Genomic DNA, 24,583 nt, shown 5'->3' on the forward strand with positions numbered 1-24,583 from the left:
TTCCTCCGTGACTACCTGGTCAGGTCCATGCCCCCCAACAACCCACCCTCCCTTCCTGGCATCCTTCCCTGCCACTGCAGGAATTGCAAAACCTGCGCCCACACCTCCTCCCTCACCTCCATCCAAGGCCCCAAAGGAGCCTTCCACATCCATCAAAGTTTCACCTGCATATCCACCAATGTCATGTATTGTATCCGCTGCTATGGATGTGGTCTCCTTTACATTGGGGAGACTGGACGCCTCCTCACAGAGCGCTTCAGGGAACATCTCCAGGACACCCGCACCAATCAACCCTACCACCCAGTGGCCCAACATTTCAACTCCCCCTTCCACTCTGCTGAGGACATGGAGGTCCTGGGTCTCCTCCACCACCACTCCCTCACCACTCGAGGCCTGGAGGAAGAACGCCTCATCTTCCGCCTCAGAACATTTCAACTCCAGGGCTTCAATGTGGACTTCCTCATTTCCCCTCCCTCCACCTTACCTCAGTTCCAACTTTCCAGATCAGCACCGTCCCCATGACCTGTCCTACCTGCCAATCTCCCTTCCCACCTATCCGCTCCACCCTCCTCTCGGACCTATCACCTCCATCCCCACCCCCATTCACCTATTGTACTCTTTGTACTTTAGTTTCATACACATTCAAGATGCAACGTATTGTTGAGGATCTCAGAATTTTGATCTTTCCAAATGTTGTTATTATAAAATTAGTTTAAAATATCTGGCCAACCAACTTTGTATACTTTCCAGTAAACTGCATTGTTACTACAACCTGCATGACATATTATATATGCTATAGATTTAGCACATAGCTTTTACTGAAATGGTGCTTCTTCAAATAACAGCACCTTGCCACTCAGACTACTGTTCTGTTTCTACTACAAAACAAACAATGCAAGGGCATTGATTTGAACTGAAGGGTTGAGAATCTAATAAATTACAAGCCTTAGACATCTTTGCAAATAAGGATATGGAGAAAATAGGGAAGGATCAACCTAGGGATCTTCCCCAGGTTCAGGGTTACCATCTAACCATCTTATTATAACATCTTGCTTATTTCTCACTCGTAGACATGTAGATTTATAAGAAAAACAAACAACATGTAGAATAGTCTCTTCTGACAGATTTTGAAGTCAGCAGTCTAACAGTAAAACACTGTTTGTCATTATAAGAAGGGGCAAACGGCTTGACAGCACTTGCAATGACCACAAGCAAAGGCCCAATGTTAGTAAAGGTAAAAATAACACAACACCAGGTTATAGTCCAACAGGTTTCTTTGGAAGCACTAGCTTTCGGAGCGCTGCTCCTTCATCAGGTGGCTCATGGGGCAGGATCATAGTACACAGAATTTATAGTAAAAGATCAGAGTATCATACAACTGATGCGATTAATTGAACAATTAATCACTTAGTATGGGTTGCAGGTCTGGATTCATTAATATGTAAATCCAGGAACATTTTTCAAGTCACATTCCCGAGACAACGTAAGGTTTCAAAAAAAAGGTGACTTCTCAGCTCAGAGAATGTCTTAAAGGTGTGACTGACTGCCTACAGATTGTGTGCTTTTTGAACTAAATAGCGTGTGTGTGTGTGTATCAGCGTGACTGAGTATATGCCTGTCAGAGGGTATGCGCGTGAGTGTGAGTGTGGGAGTGTATATGTACATGTCTGAGAGAGACTGTGGGCATGAGAGATGGCTGCATGAGCAATGAGTGTGTAAGAATGTGTGTATGTGTGTGTATACAGTGTAGTGGGGTCCAGTCGACCAGGAACATTCCTTGTCATAATGGACATTTCAGCACTCTACACCAGCATCCTCCACAATGACGGCATTGCTGCAACAAACTCAGTACTCAGTACCAACTACTTACGAATCTCCAGGCACCATCTTACGACTCATCTGCTTCATCCTCAACCATAACATTTCCATGTTAGACAACTAGTTCTTCATCCAGACACATGATATAGCCATGGGGACTAAACTTGCATTCCAAAATGCCAACATCTTTTTGCACAAATTTGATCAAGACTTGTTTTCTGCACAGGACCTCCAACCAAAACTATACACCAGATATATTCACAATATTTTCTTCCTGAGGATTCATGGCGAAGAGTCACTGGAACAACCGCACAGTGATATCAACAAGTTTCATCCCATCATCAGACTTACCACGGACTACTCTTTAGTATCTGTCTCATTCTTAGACACATGCATCTCCATCCAGGTTGGGCGCCTCAGTACCTCACCCTACTACAAACCTACGGATAACCTCACAATGCTACCCTTCTCAAACTTCCACCCTAAACATCTTAAAAGAGTCATCCCCTATGGACAAGCCCAATGCATAGACAGGATCTGTTCAGATGAGAAGGGATGTGATGGACACCTGAAGATGTTGAAGGATGCCCTCATAAGAACAGGATATGATGCCAAACTTATCGATTGCCAGCATGCCATAGTGAGAAAACATAATGACCTCCTCAGGAGGCAGACACGAGATACGACCGATAGGGGACCCTTCCAGGGAGCAGAGAAATTACGCTATGTTCTTCGCGGCCTGCAACACATTATCGATGAGGATGAGTACTTAACCAAAATCTTCCCTACGTCTCCTCTTCTCACCTTTAAGCAACTGCCAAACCTTAAACAGATCATTGTTTGCAGCAAACTGCCCAGCCTTCAGAACAACATTGACCACAACACCGTACAACCCTGTCATGGCTACAACAGCAAGACATGTCAGAGTATCGATATAGATACTACCTTTACACGTGGGGACTCCACCCACCGCATGTGCGGCATATACTCATGTGACTAACATTGTCTGTCTCATATACTGTAAGCAAGGATTCCCCGAGGCATGGTACATTGACGAGATCAACTAGATGCTACAACAATGGATGAATGGACCTCGTGCAACAATTGCCACTCAGGGATGTTCCCTCCCAGTCGGGAACACTTCAGCAGCCAAGGACATTCGGCCTCAGGTCTTAAGGTGACCATCCTCCAAGACTACTTTGGAATATGCAAGAATGCAAAGTCGCTTAGCAGAGGCTGATAGCCAAGTTCGGTACCCATGATGATGGCCTCAACCGGGATCTTGGGTTCATTTCACACGACAGGGGACCCCACTATTCAATCCAATACACACACACACATACACACAGACACTCATGCGCACACTCTCTCACAGGCATATACTCCATCACACTCGCACGCGCACATGCACACTCTCTCACTCTCTCTGTCCCTCATGCAAGCACACACACACATATAAATCTATGGGGTTAATTTGCATTTTCAAATACATGCTATTTTGTTCAAAAAGCACAAAGTTTGTAACCAGTCAGTCCATGTGACATTTTATAAATTCCTACTTTGGAAATAGACTCTAACCTTACACTTTTAATGCATTGTCTGAGCTGAGATGTCACCCTCTTTTTTTAAAACCTTAAGTTATCTCGGAAATGTGACTTGAAAGGAATTCTGGCATTTACATATTAATGAATCGAAAACTGCAACCCATTTTAAGTGCTTACAGACTTAAGAGCAATCTAGGTTTGCTCAATACGTTGCATCAATGTGATGACACTTTGATTTTTTACTATAAATTCTGTGTCCTATGATCCTGTCCCACTAGCTCCCTGATGAAGGAGCAGCATTCTGAAAGCTTGTACTTCCAATAACCCTGTTGGACTATAATCTGGTGTTGTGTGATTTTTAACTTTGTCCACCCCAGTCCAACACTGGCACCTTCACACCAAAGTTAGTAAGCAGAGCTATAGCGACCTATTGAAGATAGTTGCAGATGGGAAGTTATCCACAATGTGAATTCATCCAATCAGAGAGACCCTGCTGTCCTGCTATTGAAGCATCCAACTCATACAGTCATAGAGTCATCGAGATGTACAGCAAGGAAACAGACCCTTTGGTCCAACTCGTCCATGCCGACCAGATATCTTAAATCGATCAAGTCCCACCTGCCAGCACTTGGCCCATATCCCTCCTAAACCTTCCTACTCATATACCCATCCAGATCCCTTTTAAATATTGCAATTGTACCAGCCTCCACCACTTCCTCTGGCTTCTCATTCCACACACGCACCACCCTCTGTCTCTTATATCTTTCCCCTCTCACCTTAAACCTATGCCCTCCCCCACCCCAGGGAAAAGATCTTGCCTATTTACCCTATCCATGCCTTCATGATTTTATAAACCTCTATAAGGTCACCCCTCAACCTCCGACGTTCCAGGGAAAACAGCCCCAGCCTATTCAACCTCTCCCTCTAGCTCAAATGCTCCAACCCTGGTAACATCTTTGTAAATCTTTTCTGAACCTTTCCAAGTTTTACAACATCCTTCCAAAAGGAAGAAGACCAGAATTGCACGCAATATTCCAAAAGTGGCCTAACCAATGTCCTGTACAGCCGCAACATGACCTCCCAACTCCTGTACTCAATACTCTGACCAATAAAGGAAAGCATACCAAACGCCTTTTTCATTGTCCTATCTACCTGCAACTCCACTTTCAAGGAGCTATGAACCTGCACTCCAAGGTCTCTTTGTTCAGCAACACTCCCTCAGACCTTACCATTAAGTGTATATGTCCTGCCTTTATTTGCTTTCCCAAAATGCAGCACCTCACATTTATCTAAATTGAATTCCAACTGCCACTCCTCAACCCATTGGCCCATCTGATCAAGATCTTGTAATCCTAGATAACCTTCTTCGCTGTCCACTACACCGCTAATTTTGGTGTCATTTGCAAACTTACTAACTGTACCTCTTAGGCTCACATCCAAATCATTTATATAAATGACCAAAAGTAATGGACCCAGCACCAATCTTTGTGGCATACCACTGGTCACAGGCCTCCAGTCTGAAAAACAATCCTCCACCACCACCCTCTGTCTTCTACCTTTGAGCCAGTTCTGTATCCAAATGGCTAGTTCTCCCTGTATTCCATGAGATCTAACCTTGTTCACCAGTCTCCCATGGGGAACCTTGTGAAACGCCTTAATAAAATCCATATAGACCACGTTTACTGTTCTGCCCTCATCGATCCTCTTTGCTACTTCTTCAAAAAACTCAATCAAGTTTGTGAGACATGATTTCCCATTGCACAAAGCCATGTTGACTATCTCTAATCAGTTCTTGCCTTTCCAAATACATGGAAATCCTGTCCTTCAGGATTCCCTCCAACAACTTGCCCATCACCAACATCAGGCTCACTGGTCTATAGTTCCCTGGCTTGTCCTTACCACCTTTCTTAAACAGTGGCATTACATTAGCCAAATGATTCCCAGGTTTTCAACCCCATTGGTGGATCAATATGTTTATTCCAGACATCGATCATTCTTGCTGTAAAGAAGAATGTCCAGATATCAGCCTGTAAACTACTTTTTACTAAGTTTCCAGTTCTGTTCCTGCCTTTAATTTGAAAAAAATAAAGACATAGGTGCCAAAGTAGGCTATTCAGCCCATTGAGACTGCTCCACTACTCAGTTTTGATTCAACTCATGGCTGATCTGATAATCTTAACTCCACTTTCCTCCCTTTCCATTGAACCATTGATTCCCTTACTGATTAAACATTTATCTGTCTCAACCTTGAATATACTTAACAACCCACCCTTGACAGCCCTGTACAGTAAAGAATTCCACAGAGTCACTCCCCTCTGAAAGAAGAAATACTTCCTCATCTTTGTCTTAAATTAACTCTTTGTTCTGAAATTATGCCTGCTGGTTCCAGACTTTCCCACAATGGGAAATATCTTCTTGCATCTAGCTATCAAGTATCCTAACAATCTTGTAATGATTTGGAGATGCTGGTGTTGGACTGGGGTGTACAAAATTTAAAATCACACAACACCAGGTTATAGTCCAACAGGTCTAATTGGAGGCACTGGCTTTCAGAGAACCGCTCCTTCATCAGGAAGTTGTGACAACTACCTGATGAAGGAGCAGCGCTCCGAAAGCTAGTGCTTCCAATTAAACTTGTTGGACTATAACCTGGTGTTGTGTGATTTTTAACGATCTTGTATGCTTCAATGAGGTTGTTTCTCATTCTCTTAAATTGTGAGTGAACAGTGTCTGTACAGCTAACAATCACATATTCCACTCTCAGAAGCTCATTCCCTAAGCTTTTTCAGCCTCCCCATGACAGTATTCAGGTTGGTTATATTTCCTCAGACGTATTTTCCATTGTTTTAACTTCATAGTTCAACATCCTATCAGTTTTTGTAAATATTGCTTTGCATTGCTTGGGCATGTTTGATATGAATCAACTAAGAATCCTAGATTTCTTTCAACCTCATTTTGGCTATTTCAATATGATTCATGAAATTGTTACTGTGTACTTTGTCAATCTATTTGCTGCCATGTTTGCTTAGTCTGATCTTATTGGTTTTGGGAATGTATTTCATCTGCAAGCTCAGCAAGACACCCTTAAGAGCACTATTAATAAAGTGTTGTAAAAATACTTTTCCCAATTTAGTTGTTTTAGATGTTCCACTGTGGGTGGCACGGTGGCACAGTGCTAGAGACCCAGGTTCAATTCCCACCTCAGGCGGCTGTCTGTGTGGAGTTTGCACATTCTCCCTGTGTCTGCGTGAGTTTCCTCCCACAGTCCAAATATGTACAGGTTGGGGGAATTGGCCATGCTAAATTGCCCGTAGTGTTAGGTGAAGGGGTAAATGTAGGGGAATGGATCTGGGTGAGTTGCGTGTCAGTGTGGACTTGTTGGGCCGAAGGGCCTGTTTCCACACTGTAAGTAATCTAATCAAATTTAATGATGTCTTCTATTTCTTGCACAATAATAAACATTCCAAATCAAGATAAGCATTTTCATTTAAGGCTTCACCAACAAAAACAGACATTGCTGCAAAAGCTCAGCAGATCTGGCAGCATGTGTGGAGAGAAATCAGAGTTAACTTTTCGGGTCAAGTGACCCTTCCTCAGAACTGCTTTCTTGAATTATGGATCAAGACGCACGGTGGCTCAGTGGTTAGCAGTGCTGCCTCACAGCGCCAGGGTCCTTGGTTCGATTCCAGCCTCGGGTGACTGTGTGGAGTTTGCACATTCTCCCCGTGTCTGTGTGGGTTTCCACCGGGTGCTCCGGTTTCCTCCCACAGTCCAAAGACGTGCAGGTCAGGTGAATTGGCCATGCTCAATTGTCCACAGTATTGGGTGCATTAGTCAGAGGGAAATGGGTCTGGGTAGTTAGTCTTCGGAGGGTTGGTGTAGACTGGTTGGGCCAAAGGGCCTGTTTCCACACTGTAGGGAATCTAATCTAAAGACGTATTATAAAACAAACAACTGTGGATGGTGGAAATCTGAAATAAACACAGATACTGCTGGAAAAACTCCGCAGGTCTGGCAGCATTTGTGAAAAATACATCAAGATGTTTTTATGCATTACATATATTTATTCTGACTCTGAAATTCTTCATTTTGCTAGTTTATATTAGATTATTTGAAGTATCTGTTATAAGGATGTTCAATTTTTGCATTTTCTTCATGTAAAATATTGGCCTTGATGTAGTGGATGTTTCAGCTCTGCCAATGTCTGTTGACTAAAATTACTTTGGAGCCATTCCCTTCACTAATTACTACAATTCCAGAGTTTGGAAATGTGGTTTGCGCCATAGTGGCAGGTATGAGCAGTGCAGCTTTGATACCAGCTTATCTTGCTGATACACCATCTTTACTGGGGTGCCACTTTAACTTGTACTTACTGTGCTTTAAAATCAAATTAAACTTGATTGCCTACCAATAATGTAACTTTTCCTATCTTGTTGCTCAGGGATAGACAAGGAGGAGGCTGGAAGAACACAGCAAGCCAAGCAATATCAGGAGGTGGAGAAGTCAACACTTTGGGTTTAACCCTTTTTCAGGACTGGGGTGGGGATAGGGGGGGGCTGCAGATGGTGGCGGGGGAAAGGTTATAAGTGGGGAGAGGGGCGGTGTAGTGAGGTAGTGCTAGGTGAATACAGATGGTGGGTACAACCTGCTTGGTCGATGGGAGGAATGAATCTGGCTGATAGCTAGAAGGAAGGGTAGGTTGGAGGGATGGAAGGGAAGAGGTGGGATGGGAAGGGAGGGTATTTGAAATTGGAGAACTCAGTGTTGAGTCCTCCAGGCTGTAGGCTGCCCAGGTGGGAAATGTGGTGTTGTTCCTCCAATTTGCAGTTTGATTCACTGTGGCAATGGAGGAAACTGAGGATGGACATGTCAGAGAGGGAGTGGGAAGGGGAATTGAAATGGGCAGTGACAGGGAGGTCAGGCTGGCCCTTACGGGCCTGGCTGAGATGTTTGACAATATGTTCCCTAAGTTAATGTTTGGTCTCACTGATGTATCCCAGAAGCACTGGATACAGTAAATTAGTTTGGAGGAGAGGCAGATGAATCTCTGTTTCACCTGGAAGGACTGGGTGGGGCCCTGGATGGAGGTGAGGGAGGTGGTATGCCGGCAGGTTTTCCATCTTTTACGGTTGCAGGGGAAGGTACCGGGGTTCGGAGGAGGGTTGCCACAAACCAAGGAGCGGCGAAGGGAAGGCAGAGAGGGGTGGGGAGGGGGAGATGTTCTGGGTGGTAGTGTCTACTTGGAGGTGGCAGAAGTGTCTGAAGATGACACATTGGATGCATAGATTAGTGGGATGGAAAGTGAGGACAAGAGGGACCCTGTCTTTATTATGTTTGGGGGGTGTTTAGAGCAGTGGAGCAGGGAATGGAGGAGATGCAGTGGAGCGACGTCTGGATGACAGCGGGGTGGGGAGGGAAGCACATTGTTTAAAATAGCTGTATATCTGGGATGCTTGGGAGTAGAACGTCTTGTCAGAGCACAAGCAACAGAGACGGAGGAATTGGGAAAACAGGATGGAGTTTTTGAAGGATATTGGTTGGAAGGAGATGTACTCCAGGTATTTTGTGGGTTTGTAATAAATTTCAATCCGTAAACCGTTGCTGGAGATATAAATGGACAGGTCATGAAAGGGGAGGGTGGTATTCAAGGTAGACCAAGTAAATTAAAGTGCAGGGTGGAAGTTGTTGGCAAAATCAATGAACTGCTCCAGTTCAGTCTGGGTGCAGGATGCAGCACCAATGCAGTCATTGATTCCATCCCTGACCTCCCAGTCAGTACCCATTTCAATTCCTCTTCCCATTCCCTTTCCGACATGTCCATCCTCGGTCTCCTCCATTGCCACAGCGAATCAGACCACAAATTGGAGGAACAACAGTTCATCTTCCACCTGGGCAGCCGACAGCCTGGAGGACTCAACACTGAGTTCTTCAATTTTAAATAACCTTCCCACCCACCCCCCCGACTCCTCTTCCAGCTCCGATTCCTCCCTTTCTTCCCTTTGACCAACCCTTCCTTCTAGCTACCAACTGCATTCATTCCTCCCATCGACCCACCACCTGTATTCACCTACCATTACCTCACCATTCTGCCCCTCTCCCCAACCATAGCCCTTCCGCACCCTTTATCTGCAGCTCCCCCTACCCCACCTCCATTCCTGAGGAAGTTATACTCGAAACGTCGACTTCACCACCTCCTGGTGCTGCCTGGCTTGCTAAGTTATTCCAGCCCCCGCCTTGTCTACTTTTGATTCCAGCATCTGCAGTTTTTTTTGTCTGTAACTTGTTGCTCAGTGATAACATTCTTGCTTCTGAGTCAAAAGGTCATAAGTTCAATTTCCACTTCCAGGCCTATACCATCAAATCAAATCTGGCAGCCTAGCATATTGCTGTCCCATCTCCCTATGAATTTCTCAGACTTACCTGAAATCTGCTACATGGATAAGCTAATCTCTTTCAGAGCTGCCTGTAGTCCCAGTGAAGGCCCCACTCAAGTATCGTTGACTGGTGTTTCAGAGCTGACAGCCAATGAAGGTGAAACTTTCTTTTCTCTGATGGGAGTGGGAGATACTCTTGATCTTAGGCAGATAACACCACACAGAGAAGTAAATGGTTCAAGGGCAGCCAGAGTTGGTGTTGATGCTTTCCCTATCAACCCTAAAATGGCAGGGTGGGAAGTCATGCCACTCAAAAAGTCCTGTCCCATATTTCAAATGAGATTTTAATCAAGAACCACCCGCTCTTCTCAAATACATACACAGAAAAAAAATGGCATTACTTCAAGCTCTGCAATTGAATTTTCTTTCTTTAGTCCCTGCCAGAATGACCATGCAGTAGCACCAGGTGTGATGTTTGCACAGAACAAAATGGCACTATCAAGCCAAAAAGATGTTCTGTTTATCACACACATGAGTACTCTGGTAATGAACTTCAGTGATGTGTAATGATGGGAGTGTAAACAATACATCCCAAAGACTGGCAGATTGCATCAACAACATGGCCCTTCAGCTGTCTGCAACAGGCAAGGTACTGACTATACAAACCAGACCATGCTCGCAAAATCCAAAACATAGTGTTCAACATTCGATGTGATTCAATAATTAGGCAATATTTACTAAGTAATCCTGAGTATGGGATTGTGTTGACCTGCAGTTTAAAATTGTCAGTGGCTCTCAACGTGATGCACTTTCTATCGAGACAAAATATAAAATGAAAATATTTTACATTAATTGCTGAAAAAAAGTTTTAAAAGGTTACTGCAAAGCTAGACAATTAAAGTAAATACCAAAAAGCTTTAACACTTAAAAGGCTTAAAGGCTCCATCTTACATGAAGCACAAAGTCCAAGTACATTGTAAACAGATGGAAATCATACTGTGCTTAATTTAAATGCACTGCAATGTTTCATCGAAACCTGTGCCCGAGTTTGATGATGATACTTTCAATCAATTCAAATGCCTACATAGAAGCTCCTATCAAAAGTGACAAAGATCCAGTGATATGGATCTGCAATTGATTTATCCAATTGCCAATTACTCATTCCATTCCAGTGTTACTGGCCATATGGCAGGCTAGAAAACATACCTTAAGGCTTTCTTTATTTACTCTTAGCTTTATTGAAAGGGACTTAGCTAAGTGAGGCAGGAGAGTCATATTTCAACACATAGATTCAAAGCATATCAGTAAGGTTTCCCTTACGGTTCTGTAGCCTTTATTTCCTGAATCTTAAGATACAATACAGTGTTCACAAAGTAACTTAATGGCAAAGGTCAAGATTGAAGAGCTTGTGAATAAATGAGCAACAATAAAGGCATGTAAACAAAAACAAATATTGAAAGTCACATTTAAGCTGTGAAGATTTTTGCTTTGTTTGCATTTTGTTCCACCAATAATTTTATAAATATATTTTATCGTATCAGGTGACCATAATGCTTTAGAGAAGTATTATTTACAGGAAAAGGCATTATCAGGGTGGCTAACTTTTAAGAAGTAAATCCAGGTGGACTTTGGCCTACCGGAGGTTAGGGTGGAGTAGTGGGGTGAGGGGTGGTAGTCAGTGAGTGAGAGTTGGTAAGGTGTAAAGAGGAACTCCAGCATCTCACTAAGAGAAAGAACTTGCATGTATACTATCAGCCTGGCAGTGCCACTTTCTCTGCATTTGCTTTTCTCCTTGAAGTCACTAGCAGGAGCATGGAGAACCTTCACAAGAGGGAAAAGGAAGCAAAGGCAGTGGAATATTAATTAGTTTTCTTTCCTCCTCTCCCTGACACACACAATTCTTAGCCCCTTCTACTCCATGGACACACAGTACTTAGTCCCCAACCCGCATTAAATACACAATAATTAGCCTCTTCTTGCCCCATTCTCACAAACAGTAATTAGCACTTCCTCCACCACTCATACACAGAATACAAAGAACAAAGAAAATTTACAGCCCAGGAACAGGCTCTTCGGCCCGCCAAGCCTAGGCCAATCCAAGTCCACTGTCTAAACCTGTCACCCAATTCGTAAGCATCTGTATCCCTCTGCTTCCCACCTACTCATGCATCTGTCCAGACACAGCTTAAATGAATCTACCGTGCCTGCCTCTACCACCTCTGCTGGCAACGCATTCCAGGCACCTACCACACTCTGTGTAAAGAATAATTAGCCCCCGTCTCCCTCCCCTTACACAAAGTAGTTAGCCTCCTCTCACATACACAGTAAACAAGCCCCTCTTTCCCATCTCCCCAAACATACAGAAATTCGCATCCCTTCACCCACACACTGTAATTGGCACCTTCTCCCTCGCAAATACAGTATTTAGCCCCTCTCTACGCCCACACAGAATTAAGGATTAGTGGTGCTGGAAAAGCTTTTGCCCGAAACGTCGATTTTACTGCTCCTTGGATGCTACCTGAACTGCTGTGCTCTTCCAGCACCACTAATCCAGAATCTGGTTTCCAGCATCTGCAGTCATTGTTTTTACCTCGTTTTTACCACTCAGAATTAAGTCCATATTTCTCTATCAATGTCCTATCGGGAAAGATACCTGCATTGGCACCTGGTCCTGTTTACACGTGAGTCCAGAGCCACAGCAATGTGTCTGTCTCTTAAGTGTCCTCTGACATGGCCTAGCAAGTGGCTCAGCTGTATCAAATTGCTACCAAATCGAAATGCAATGGAACCGGATGGACCAACCAGCATCGACCTAGACATTGGAATTGACAAAGGCAAACACAGCACTATCAAAGCTGCAAAGTCCTCCTTGGGAGAATTATTTAGAGAAAAATAATATGCAGCTTGGAGGTGGAGGGCCCAGACGTTCAGGAAAGCAATTCTTCCACAGCTGGCTTCTTCTCAGCAGATGTCATCAGGAGGCTTGTGAAATCTGTAAGTCAAAAGAGTGGCAGAATAAAAATTGCTTACCAATGAGGCAAGAATAGGCAGTAATAAGACTGAATGCAGGCGAATAGGTCCCACATCAATATCTAGTGAGATTCTTGGCTTGCCATTCAAAACTTGAGTGGAGAATCAGACTGTTTTTTTTGCGGTATTGAGATTCTCATTTTTCTGACCTCACCATATTTTCCCAACTGTCTTGCCATTGCTAATATCTTTCAGAGGATGAGAAAATTCAGGTCAAAGTTTTCCATTATTCCTTGCATTGATTCACTGAATCCAAAACTGTTGCAGAGTGATGGGAATGAGCATTGTGTGCTGAAAATAATTCCAGATAACTGGTGCTTTGGGATTCCAGACTTCCAGCTTGGAAAGCAGGACAGATGGTGCCCTGGGGAAAATTTGTTTAGGCAATTGTTATGCATTAAAAATATGGGACAATCTGAAAAAAATAGGATGGTTGATTATGACAATGTAGGTCCAGCAGGAGCAAAGTCATTGATGTGACCTAGCAATCACATGATCCAACGCAAAGGATCGCATGACGCTACACTAAAGATCCTGTTCCATTTCAATTTTTAAGTATCTTTTCAGCATTAGTAGCAATGTCTAAAAACTATCCACAACGCAATAAAGAATTTGGGTCCAACACAGGTGCTCGTAGAGTTGATGCCGATCATTGATCAACTCCCAGGGCAGTTGAACTCAGGGTCCTGAAGCTTACCATGCATTCAGTGTGCTTGCTGCTCACCAATATGCCAGCAGACTCATTAAGGCCACTCCTTTTTATTATGTTTAGTCAAGCTTCCAATAATACAGCTGGTGTACTTGTGCTGTGCTTACTAACAGGTATTGTAAGACAGAGTTTATAAAAATACTTGCAATATTTTACCTGAATATTTTCATCATGAGCTTCTTTCACATTTTGGGCAAGTTTTCTTTTGCAGTGTGATCTTTTCCCTGAGAGGGAAAGTCCTGACAGGAGAAACTTTGGGCAAAATGTTGCTGGAACCATGGCTATGGGAATGGGAAGGGGAATGGGAATGGGGCAGGGAGGGGTGCTGCTGGTAAAACAGCATAGATCCACATGGGGCCAGCTCCCTGATTACAGGCAGGTCAAGGTTCTTGAGACGCTCATTGCAATAGAGACCTCATTTGGCTATGGAATCAATGCTTTCAGATTTTGAGTGCCTCAGTAAGTTGCAGAGTAGTTAAGATGTGGAATCAGCCATAAGGATTGGCTGTGCAACAATCAGGGAGCTTGTCTACTTGGGTACTGGACGTGGTTGAAGAGGCTGCAGCTGGGCAAAAGGGCACCTCATGTTTGCAGATGGTATTGCCCAGTTTAAAGGGTTTACGATCAGAGACTCAGCTTCATGGAGATGTCTGAGCACCAATGGTTGCTAGGACTGCATGTCTCTAGGCAAGTGGTGGTGGAGATGTGTGGCCTGCTAGAACAGAGGTTGACAGCAATAAGAGGTGGCATACACCCAATACCCATTGTGTTAAGGGTGACATTGGTATTGCTTTCAGCCTGTCCTCCTCAGCTTCTCAGGTTCCACGTGTACCACCTTGTAACAGAAAGATGTATGGCTGATACAAGCCCTTTCTTTATTACCTTGTACCTGCCTGAATGTGCCTTTTAAATGAGGTATCATGGTGAGCTATTGCTGCAACGACCCAGCAACCACTCTTCAATGATTAGCTTCCCTGCTTGCTTCTCTTAAATGGCTCTTCCTCTTAAAATTGTTGAGGCCACCTGCCTGTACATGCTGATGATCCAGATATCATCTCTGACATATGGTCACCTGCCCAAAGCTAAAATACTAGCCTTTGGGTTGAAATCTAAGAATTTTCACTCTGGAGCACCGTACTACAGTGCCACAATGACATATGATGTAGAAGTTTACCACATCTTCTACAGCTGTGTTGGTTTAATTATGATAATGGCTGTCTTCAATCCATTAGTATCATTACAACTAGAGTACTTATGGCTTTATAATAATCACCCAACATATTAATAACATTAATATAATTTCAAAAGTGCAATCTATTACAATTCCAAAGAATGTAATATAATTTGTTTTTATTTATTAGAGTCGGGAATATCAAGATTTTTATCCACTTATCAGAATGTCAATCTTTTCATCATTAAGAGTAGATGCAGTGTTCTATCTGGACAATATATCTTCTGTATCCTTTGGGAAAGATACTATTGTGGTTATGTAATTCAGAAGCCTGAGCTAGTGTCCCAGTAGGATAAAAGTTAAAATTCCATCTGGAAACATGGGAATTTAAATTGAATTTTCAACAGATGAGAATTTGGATTGTTGCAAAACCATCTGTTTCACTAAAATCTTTATGAGAGTACCGAGACTGCAGTGGCTCAATAAGAAGGCGGGGAGGAACTATTTAGTATTATCTTTTCCAGTGTCAGTTGCATCTTGATAATGAGAAATAAACCTTAAGCATTGTTGTGAATTTTCCATCTCTTACGGCAGCTAACCCAATGGCTTTGGTCTGTACTTAACTTTGGGTATTTTATGTTACCTGTTATTAAATTTATATTTCCTAACAGCAATTAAGATTCTATTAATCCGTTTCCTGGCCTTGTGTTTAAAATGCAGGATGAGTGTACAGACCATCCGGAATGTGTTCAGTGTTGAAAATGGCTACCGTCTCTCAGATGATCAGATTGTAAACCACTTCCCCAACCATTATGAACTGACCAGGAAGGACTTGATGATTAAGAACATAAAGCGTTATCGCAAAGAACTTGAAAAAGAGGGAAGCTCCTTAGCAGAAAAGGATGAAAATGGAAAATATGTTCACTTAGGTATCCGAGTTGTATGTATATCCTATAGTCATTCGCGAACAAAGTGGCAAAATAATCCAACTTAATTAACAACATATTTAAAACAATTTATATCTTTATGTTTTCATGGGTTGTAGGATAGCTAGGCTAGCATTTATTTCCATCTATATAGACACTGATGTAGGTGCTGCTGAGCTGCCCTCTTAAAACATCACAATACTTTGGATGTAAGGACACCCACAGTGTTTTTAAGAAGGTGACAGGAAATATGAAATATTTACAAATCAGGATGGTGTGTGACATGGAGGAGAATTTGCAGGTGATGGTATTTCCATGCAATTGCTGCCTTTATCCTTCTAGGTAGACTTGTGAGTTTGGAAGGTGCTGTGAGATAAGCATTGGTGAGTTGCTGCTCTGCATTTTGTAGGTGGTACACACTGCTGATGTAGGGTTGAATGTTGAAAATGTTGAATGTGGTGCCAGTTAAGCAGGCTGCTCTGTCCTAGATGATATCAGGCTTCTTGCGTGTTGTTGGAGCTGCACTCATCCAGGCAAATGGAGATTAACCCATCACAATCCTGACCTGTGCCTTGTTGATAGTTGATAGGCTTTGGGGAGACTGGAAGTGAGCTACCTGCCGCATAATTCCAAGCCCCTGACCTGCTGTAATAGCCGCCATATTTAGACAGCTAAACTAACTCAGTTTCTTTTCGATGGTAACCCCCAGGATGTTGATTGAAGAAGATTCCTCAATGGTAAAGTGATCTACATTAAGAGGCAGTAGTTAGATTCTGTCTTGCTGGAATAGTCATTGCCTTTTTTATGGAGCAGACCAACTCCCTCTAATATATTAAGAAAATGGTCTCGACCCTAACTTTTTCTTATTTTAAAGGTAAATGTAAGACATTGTATTCCAGATGCAATTCAATTGGTCAAACTACTAGGCTTGAAACAAAACATGTTTCATTACTTAGCTCTCCTGGTTTCATTTCTTTCCATTTTTTTAGTTTTCCCTTAATATGGAATGCCTAAAGAACCAGTTATGACTGTTATTTCACTCTTTTTCTCATTGTTAATAATAATTCAAAACACTTGACTTTCAACTTGAGCCCTCCTCACTTTTACTACCTTAGCTTGAATTGCTTTGTGCATTATGGAATTGCTTTTAGCAATGAGCTGAAAAAAGGCAGATGGAGTTCAATTTGGATAACTGTGGGGTATTGCATTTTGGTACAACAAACAAGGATAAGCCTTATACAATTAATGATAGGGCCTTGGGTAGTGTTGCAGAACAGACCTTTGGCCCTCGATGTTGTACTGACCTGTGGAACCAATCTGAAGCCTATCTATTCCATTTTCATCCATGTGTTTATCCAATGACCATTTAAATGCCCTTAAAGTTGGAGAGGCTACTACTGTTGCAGGCAGAAATTGCCTCTGACATCTATCCCATATCTATCACCCCTCAACTTAAAGCTATGTCCCCTCATGTTAGCCATTACCAAAGGAAAAAGGGTTTCACTGTCCACCTTATCTAACCCTCTGATTATCTTATGTCTCAATTAAGTCACCTCTCAACCTTCTCTCTTACAAAAACAGTCTTAAGTCCCTCAGCCTTTCCTCATAAGACCTTCCTTCCATACCAGGCAATATTGTAGTAAATCTCCTGTGCACCATTTCCAAAGCTTCCACATCTTTCCTCCAATGCAGTGACCAGAACTGTACACAATACTCCAAGTGTGGCCACACCAGAGTTTTGTAAAGCTGAAAATGACCTCATGGCTCTGAAACTCAATCCCTTTTACAATAAAAGCTAACACACCATATCTTAACAACTCTATCAACCTGGGTGGCACCTTTCAGGGATCTATGGACACAGATCTCTCTGCTCGTCTACACTACCAAGAATCTTACCATTAGCCCAGTACTCCTTATTCCTGTTGCTCTTTCTGAAGTGAATCACCTCATACTTTTCCGCATTAAACTCCATTTGCCACCTCTCAACCCAGCTCTGCAGCTAATTTATGTCCCTCTAACCTGCAACATCCTTCAGCACTATCCACAACTCCACCGACCTCAGTGCCATCCTTTTTACTAACCCGTCTTTCTATGCCCTCATCTAGGTATCCTGTATCCTAGCAACACAGCTCTTAGCTGGTCGTTCAATCCACTGTTACATTTTACATTTTCCACTACTCTGTGTGCTTGCTAAGTCCCTGCCAGCCTTTCAACTCTCTTCAAGGTACATTACACCTACAACTTCATAACAGACATGCAGTAGCTATTCCTTGAATAAACTCCACATTTTAATTGTGCCCATCCCCTGCAGTTTCCTTCCCCGTCCTATGCATCCTAAATCTTGCCTAATCACATCATAATTATCTTTCCCCCAGCAATAACTCTTGTCCTGTGGTATATACCTATCCCTTTCCATTGCTAAAGTAAACATAACCGAATTGTGGTCACTATCACCAAAGTGCTCACCCACCTCCACATCTAACACCTGCCCCGGTTCATTACCCAGTATCAAATCTAATGTGGCCTAGCCCATTGTTGGCCTGTCTACATATTGTGTCAGGAAATCATCCTGTACACATTGGACAAAAACTGATCCATCTAAAATACTCAACGATAGTATTTCCAGTTAAAGACCCCTATAACAATTACCCTGTTAGATATGTTCCTATTCAGAATTATCTTTGCTATGCTTTCCTCTACATCTCTGGAACTATTCAGTGGCCTATAAAAATCTCCCATTCCTGAAGAAGGGCTTATGCCCGAAATGTCGATTCTCCTGCTCCTTGGATGCTGCCTGACCTCTGCGCTTTTCTAGCAACACATTTACAGCTCTGATCTCCAGCATCTGCAGACCTCACTTTCTCCTATAAAAATCTCCCAACAAGGTGATCTCTTCTTTCCTGTTTCTAACCTTAGCCCATACTACCTCAGTCCTTTCTGCCAGCATAATACTGTCCTTAATTAAGAATGCCACCCCCTCACCCACCCCCACCACCACCTTTACCACCTTCTCTGTTCTTACTGAAACATGTAAATCCCAGAACCTGCAACAACCATTCCTGTCCCTGCTCTACCCATGTCTCTGAAATGGTCAAAACATCGAAGTCCCAGGTACCAACCCATGCTGCAAGTTCACCCACCTTATTCCAGATGCTCCTGGTGTTGAAGTAGACACACTTCTAACCACCTTCCTGCTTGCCAGTGAACTCTTGGAACCTCATTTCTGACCTCACTGCTGTCAACCTCCTGGACACTGGAAGTACAATTTCGGTTCCCATCCCCTGCTGAATTAATTTAAACCCTCCCGAAGAGCATTAGCAAATCCCCCCCAAAAGGATATTGGTACCCCTTTGGTTCAGGTAAAGACCATTCAGTTTGTAGAGGTCCCACCTATCCCAGAATGATCCCTAATTATCCAGGTATCTGAAACCCTCCCTCTTGCATCATCCCTGTAGCCATGTGTTCGAATCCTCTCTCTCCCTATTCCTTGCCTTGCTAGTATGTGGCATGGACAACAAACCATGCTTCCATCCTAACTCCCTGAATTTCTGCCTTAAATACCCATCCTTTTTCCTATCTATGTTGTTGGTGTCTGTGTGGACCATGAATGGGACTGCTCTCCCTCCTCCTCAAGGATCCCGAAAACACGATCCAAGGCGTCATGAAACATGGCACGTGAAGGCAACACACCAACTGTGAATCTCTCTCGTTCCCACAGAACCTCCTATCTCTCCCCCTAACTATAGGGTCCCCAATGATCAATGCTCTGCTCATCTTCCCACTTCCCTTCTGAGCAACAGGGACACACTCTGTGCCAGAGACCTGTACCCCTTGGCTTACCCCTGGTAAGTCATCCTCCTCAACAATATCCAAATATTGAGGGTAACGGCCACAGGGGATCCCTGCACTGCCAGTTCCCTTTCTGTCCCTTGACTGTAACCCATCTGCCTTTTTCTTGTACCTGAGGTGTGACTAGCTCCCTATAACTCATCTCAATAACCCCCTCCACCTCCTGAATGATCCAAAGTTCATCCAGCTCCAGCTCCAGTTCCCTAACGCGATTTTTGAGGAGCTGGAGTCGGGTGCACTTCCCGCAGATCAGTCAGCAGGGACACTATTAGTGACCCTTACCTCCCACATTCTGCAGGAGGAACAATTAACTGCCCTAACCGCCATTCCCACTGTTCTAAATTCCTGAGGAGACTGTAGAAAAATATAGAATGAGAAAGAACTAGTTACGTTATCAACCTGGGGCACAGAACCTTTTTTTTTGGTTAGAGGAGGGGATGGGTGGAAGACACTACCTAAGTAGTGTTTCGGGTGACACAACCACCCAAATATATTACTTCACTTACTCAGCTGTCCTGTGTCTGCTCCTGTTCAGGATGTGCTCCGCCTATTCATGAGGTAAGTTTTAAAATCAGTCATTCACCTTCCTGTTAGCCCCCTGGTCAACTCTCCTGCTCTTCCCGCTGCTGAAACAAAAATGGAGGGCCCTGGCGCTCAAATGAGTTTTTAAATCAGTGATTCACCTTCCTGTCAGGTACATAATTCTTTGAAATTTGCATCACATGTGGACAGGTTGGTCAAAAAGGCGTTTAGCATGCTTGCCTTCAATGCTCAGCTCTTTGAATATAAGAGCTGGGAAGTCATGTTGAGGTCGTATAGGACATTGGTGAGGTTATATAGGACATTGGTAAGGTTATATAGGACATTGGTGAAGTCGTATAGGACATTGGTGAGGCCACTTCTGGAAAGCTGTGTCCAGTTCTGGTCACCCAGTTATAGGAAGGATATGATTAAACAGGAAGATTTGAGTTATAAAGAAAGGCTGGATAGAGTTGGACTTTTTTAATTGGAGTGTAGGAGGTTGAGCGATGACCTTATAGAAGTTTATAAAATAATGAGTGGTATAGATAGAGTTAATAGTAGTTGCCTTTTCCCTAGGCTGGGGGATTCCAAGGCTAGGGGGCACATTTTTAAGGTGAGAGAAGAGAGTCATAGAGTCGTAGAGATGTACAGCATGGAAACAGACTCTTCGGTCCAACCCATCCATGTCGACCAGATATCCCAACCCAATCTAGTCCCACCTGCCAGCACCCGGCCCATATCGCTTAAAAATATATGAGGGGCATTTTTTGTTTTACACAAAGGGTGACTTGCAAACTTCCTGAGGAAATGATGCATGTGAGTACAATTACAACATTTAAAAGACATTTGGATAAATCCATGAACAGGAAAGGTTCGGAGGGATATGGGCTAGGACTAGTTCAATTTGAAATTCTGTTCAGCGTGGACTGGTTGGACTGAAGAATCTGTTTCTGTGATGTATGTCTCTATGACTCTGATTCCTGAAGAATCAGAGCATAAGCCCTTCTCCATTCCTGAAGAAGGGCTTATGCCCGAAACGTCGATTCTGGATGCTGCCTGACCTGCTGCGCTTTTCCAGCAACACATTTTCAGTTCTGATCTCCAGCATCTGCAGACCTCACTTTCTCCTCTATGACTCTGATACCAGCCTAGCTCAACTGAAATCTGACTTGATGGAACAGTTCCTTCTTATTCAACGGCTGAAATTGAACTCTTCTTTCCCACACTGTTCCTTGAGTCAGATGTTTCCCTCTTAATCTTCTTCTCCTTGTGGAGATTAACACATGGTTCAGATAATAATCCAGGGTTTACACCCTTCGGATTCTAACTCCTGGTACTTTCTGAACAGTATCCCTTGTTTATTCTTCCCTAAGTTGGTGGTCCCAACATGGAATACAACAGCGTGATCCTTTCTAAGGCAGTTTGAAAGAAGTTCAACATATACATAACTCTCACATAACTGCTGTTGCAAGGTGCTTGTGCATTCTGATTGTCCTTCCATCAATCTCAAGTCTTCACAGGTGTCAAGTACATTTTACCTGCTGCATAGGATCCATTGCTGTCGATCCTTGTTCCCTCCTTTAGCCTTACCACACTACTATCATGTGGAGGTGCCAGTGTTGAACTGGGATGGACAAAGTTAAAACTCACACAACACCAGGTTATAGTTCAACAGGTTTATTTGGAAATACTAGCTTTCAGAGCGCTACTCCTTCATTAGGTAGCTGTGGAGCAGGATCATAAGTCAGAATTTATAGCACAAGATTACAGTGTCATGCAACTGATATGATATATTGAACAAACATAGATTGCTGTTAAGTCTTTTATCTTTTAGAATGGGTTGCAGGTTTCATCATAGTTATAACCTGCAGCCCTGCAACCCTGCAGCAAACCTGCAACCCACTCTAAAAGATGAAAGACTTAACAACAATCTAGGTTTGGATATGGGCCAGGTGCTGGCAGGTGGGACTAGATTGGGTTGGGATATCTGGTCGGCATGGACGGGTTGGACCGAAGGGTCTGTTTCCATGCTGTACATCTCTATGACTCTATGACTCTATATCATATCAGTTGTATGACATTGTGATCTTCTACAATAAATTCTGTGTCTTATGATCCTGCCCCACTAGCTTCTTGACGAAGGAGCGTCGCTCCCAAAGCTAGTGCTTCCAAATAAACCTGTTGGACTATAACCTGATGTTGTGTGATTTTTAACTTTGCAGACATTATCAGATGCATCAGCCCCATTCTAAGTAAATCTCATTTGAAGGTGTGACCAAATTCTGGAGCAAATTGTCCAAAAATCATTTCCCCTCCTTAATGTGGCAGAGATTCTTCAACTTTGTCATCCAGTTCTGCAATCCGAAACCTGAATGATTCAAAGCAGATATGACTATTGCAGGTCTGTTCATCAGGGCCAGGCTCACTGCCCACAAGTACCTACACCATGTAGTACAGATAATGAAATGGCTGATTATTTGTATCCACTTTTCAGTTTGCTATGAGTTTTTATTCTTCTTCTGCACATTTGCGTGCATTAAGCATTTAAATATTTGGCAAAATCATCTCAAGTTGGGAGGCAAAAAGCAGCACATTCTTCCCATGCTGCATCATATTCCTAATCTCACTCAATCACCAACTGTAACACCTCTTTATGTCACATTCCCATTAATGAAGATTTTGCCTGACCATCCTGCTTCCAACAAGTACACCAGACTGGCCTTGCATTGAGTGCTTAATATGTGGAGGAATTATTAATTAGTGTGAGCATTGGCATTTGTTTTTATTCATCCATGCAACAGCCTAGACAATATCAAAGCTTCGGCTGAAAATTGGCAAGTAACAGTTGTGCCACACAAATGCCAGTTATAGACTTAAGTTTAGAAGGGACACAAAAATTTGGATATCTCCAATCAAGGCAGCAAATCTGAATAGTGTGCCAAATTAACTGAAGAGATTACAAACAGTGCAAATTATGTCAACTAAATAGCCTCAGCAGCCTGAATAAAAAACCTATAACGTTTACTGGAACAATCTTATTGAGGCATGTAAGATCCTGATAAAACATGACAAGGTGGATGCTGAAAGAATCAGACACAGTAAGTAGAGGATATGGGTCCTCCACTGAAGCTGGAGGTGAAGAAGTCTTTTCTATCAGAGGTTTATTGGATCAATGGAACTCTAGAGAGTAGTGGAGGCAGGGTGATTGAATATTTTTAAGGCAGAGTTAGACAGATTCTTGGCTGACAAAGATATTGAAGGTAGGCAGGAACATGAAGTTAAGGTCACAATCAGACTAGCTATAATCTTACTGAATGGGAGAATGCTCCAAATTGCTAATGGCCTATTTTGCTACTAGTTTGTACATACAAATGTATGGATTGTTTTTCCCTCACAAACTTTCACCCTTCCTTTCCTGAAGCTGCTTGGTTATAGTTCCACTGACAAAGATTCCTGAGTGGCCACTCTTCAAGTGTGAGTTTTGGGAGATGAGTGGAAGTTGGATTGTAGAGCATCCAACTGTCACCTGCCATCGCCCAGCAGTTACTGATTGATTTTCCCCAATATTTAACTGAGAGCAAATTGAAGGTTGAACATTTCTCAGGTCCATGCCAGGCTGTGCAGTTTTTGAACTAGACCATCAGGGAACAACAGTTACAATTCTACCCCAACATAATAATTAGGGAACCAATCTATCTTAGTTTGACGAAGTGAACACTTTATGATGGAGCTGCATGATTGGCTTTTCTGGATGGTGATTTATTAATGCAGTCTGGTTAATCATTACTGCACCGCTTCAGTTAGTTTGTGGAAACATACTTTGTTGGGAAAAGTACTGTGCTTTTAGCAATGATGTAGTTTGACACTGCAGGTGTGCTGGTCAATCTTTGCGGTCAATCGCTGTTTGCTTGTCATATTATGCAAATTCCAAATTCTGTTATCCTTAAAATGAATCTCCCCATCTAGTGGCTTAATTTATAATTAACTGAGCATAGACAAAACCAATGACCTGGAAATTGAGCTCCGTAGCATCTGAGATGTTAAAGCAGCTTGTTAACCTTTCAATATTCTGAACCATGACCATGATGAGCAGGAGGGAATGCTTTTTTCTGACCTCAGCACTAAGAGAGGAGGCAACAAGTTTAAAAAGCAACAAAAAAACAGGAAGTGTGTGTAAAGCAGAATCTGTGGAGAGAAAGCTGAGTTAATATTTCAGGTCCAGTTACCCTTCTTCCGAACCGACTGTGGCTAGGATAAAGTAGGTATATATGCTAAAGATGGGGTGGGGAGAGGGACAAGGAGTAAATGATAGGTGGAGATGGAGCCGAAAGAGAGATAGAGAACTAGCTGCACAGACAAAGGAATTGGGGAGGTCTGTCTGGGAGAATGAATATCTGGTAATAGGGACCATTAGGTGCCAACAATAGGTTGCTTATGGTAGCAGCCCGTGTGATGACAAGGCCTGGTGTGTGGGGATTAGGGTAAGAACACGGGAGAAGATGCTGAAGCACTAAAACTGTTGAACTCCATATTGAGTCCAGAGAGCTGCAGGGTTCCCAAGGGGAAAATGAGATGCTGTTCTTCCAGTTTGTGCTGAGCTTCGCTGGAGCATTGCAGAATGTCTGAGACAGAGATGTTGA

General features: G+C 43.0%; 1 protein-coding gene across 1 annotated transcript in view; it reads left to right on the forward strand.

The window, feature by feature from the left end:
• Positions 1-24,583, forward strand: part of LOC122559375 (probable tubulin polyglutamylase TTLL1) — a 70,576-nt gene that overhangs the window by 6,617 nt on the left and 39,376 nt on the right. Inside the window, exon 2 of the mRNA XM_043708826.1 lies at positions 15,367-15,575. Within this exon, the coding sequence (XP_043564761.1) occupies positions 15,367-15,575 (209 nt within the window). The remainder of the gene's footprint in view (positions 1-15,366; positions 15,576-24,583) is intronic.

Source organism: Chiloscyllium plagiosum, chromosome 19 (assembly GCF_004010195.1).
Source record: "Chiloscyllium plagiosum isolate BGI_BamShark_2017 chromosome 19, ASM401019v2, whole genome shotgun sequence".
Taxonomy (NCBI): domain Eukaryota; kingdom Metazoa; phylum Chordata; class Chondrichthyes; order Orectolobiformes; family Hemiscylliidae; genus Chiloscyllium; species Chiloscyllium plagiosum.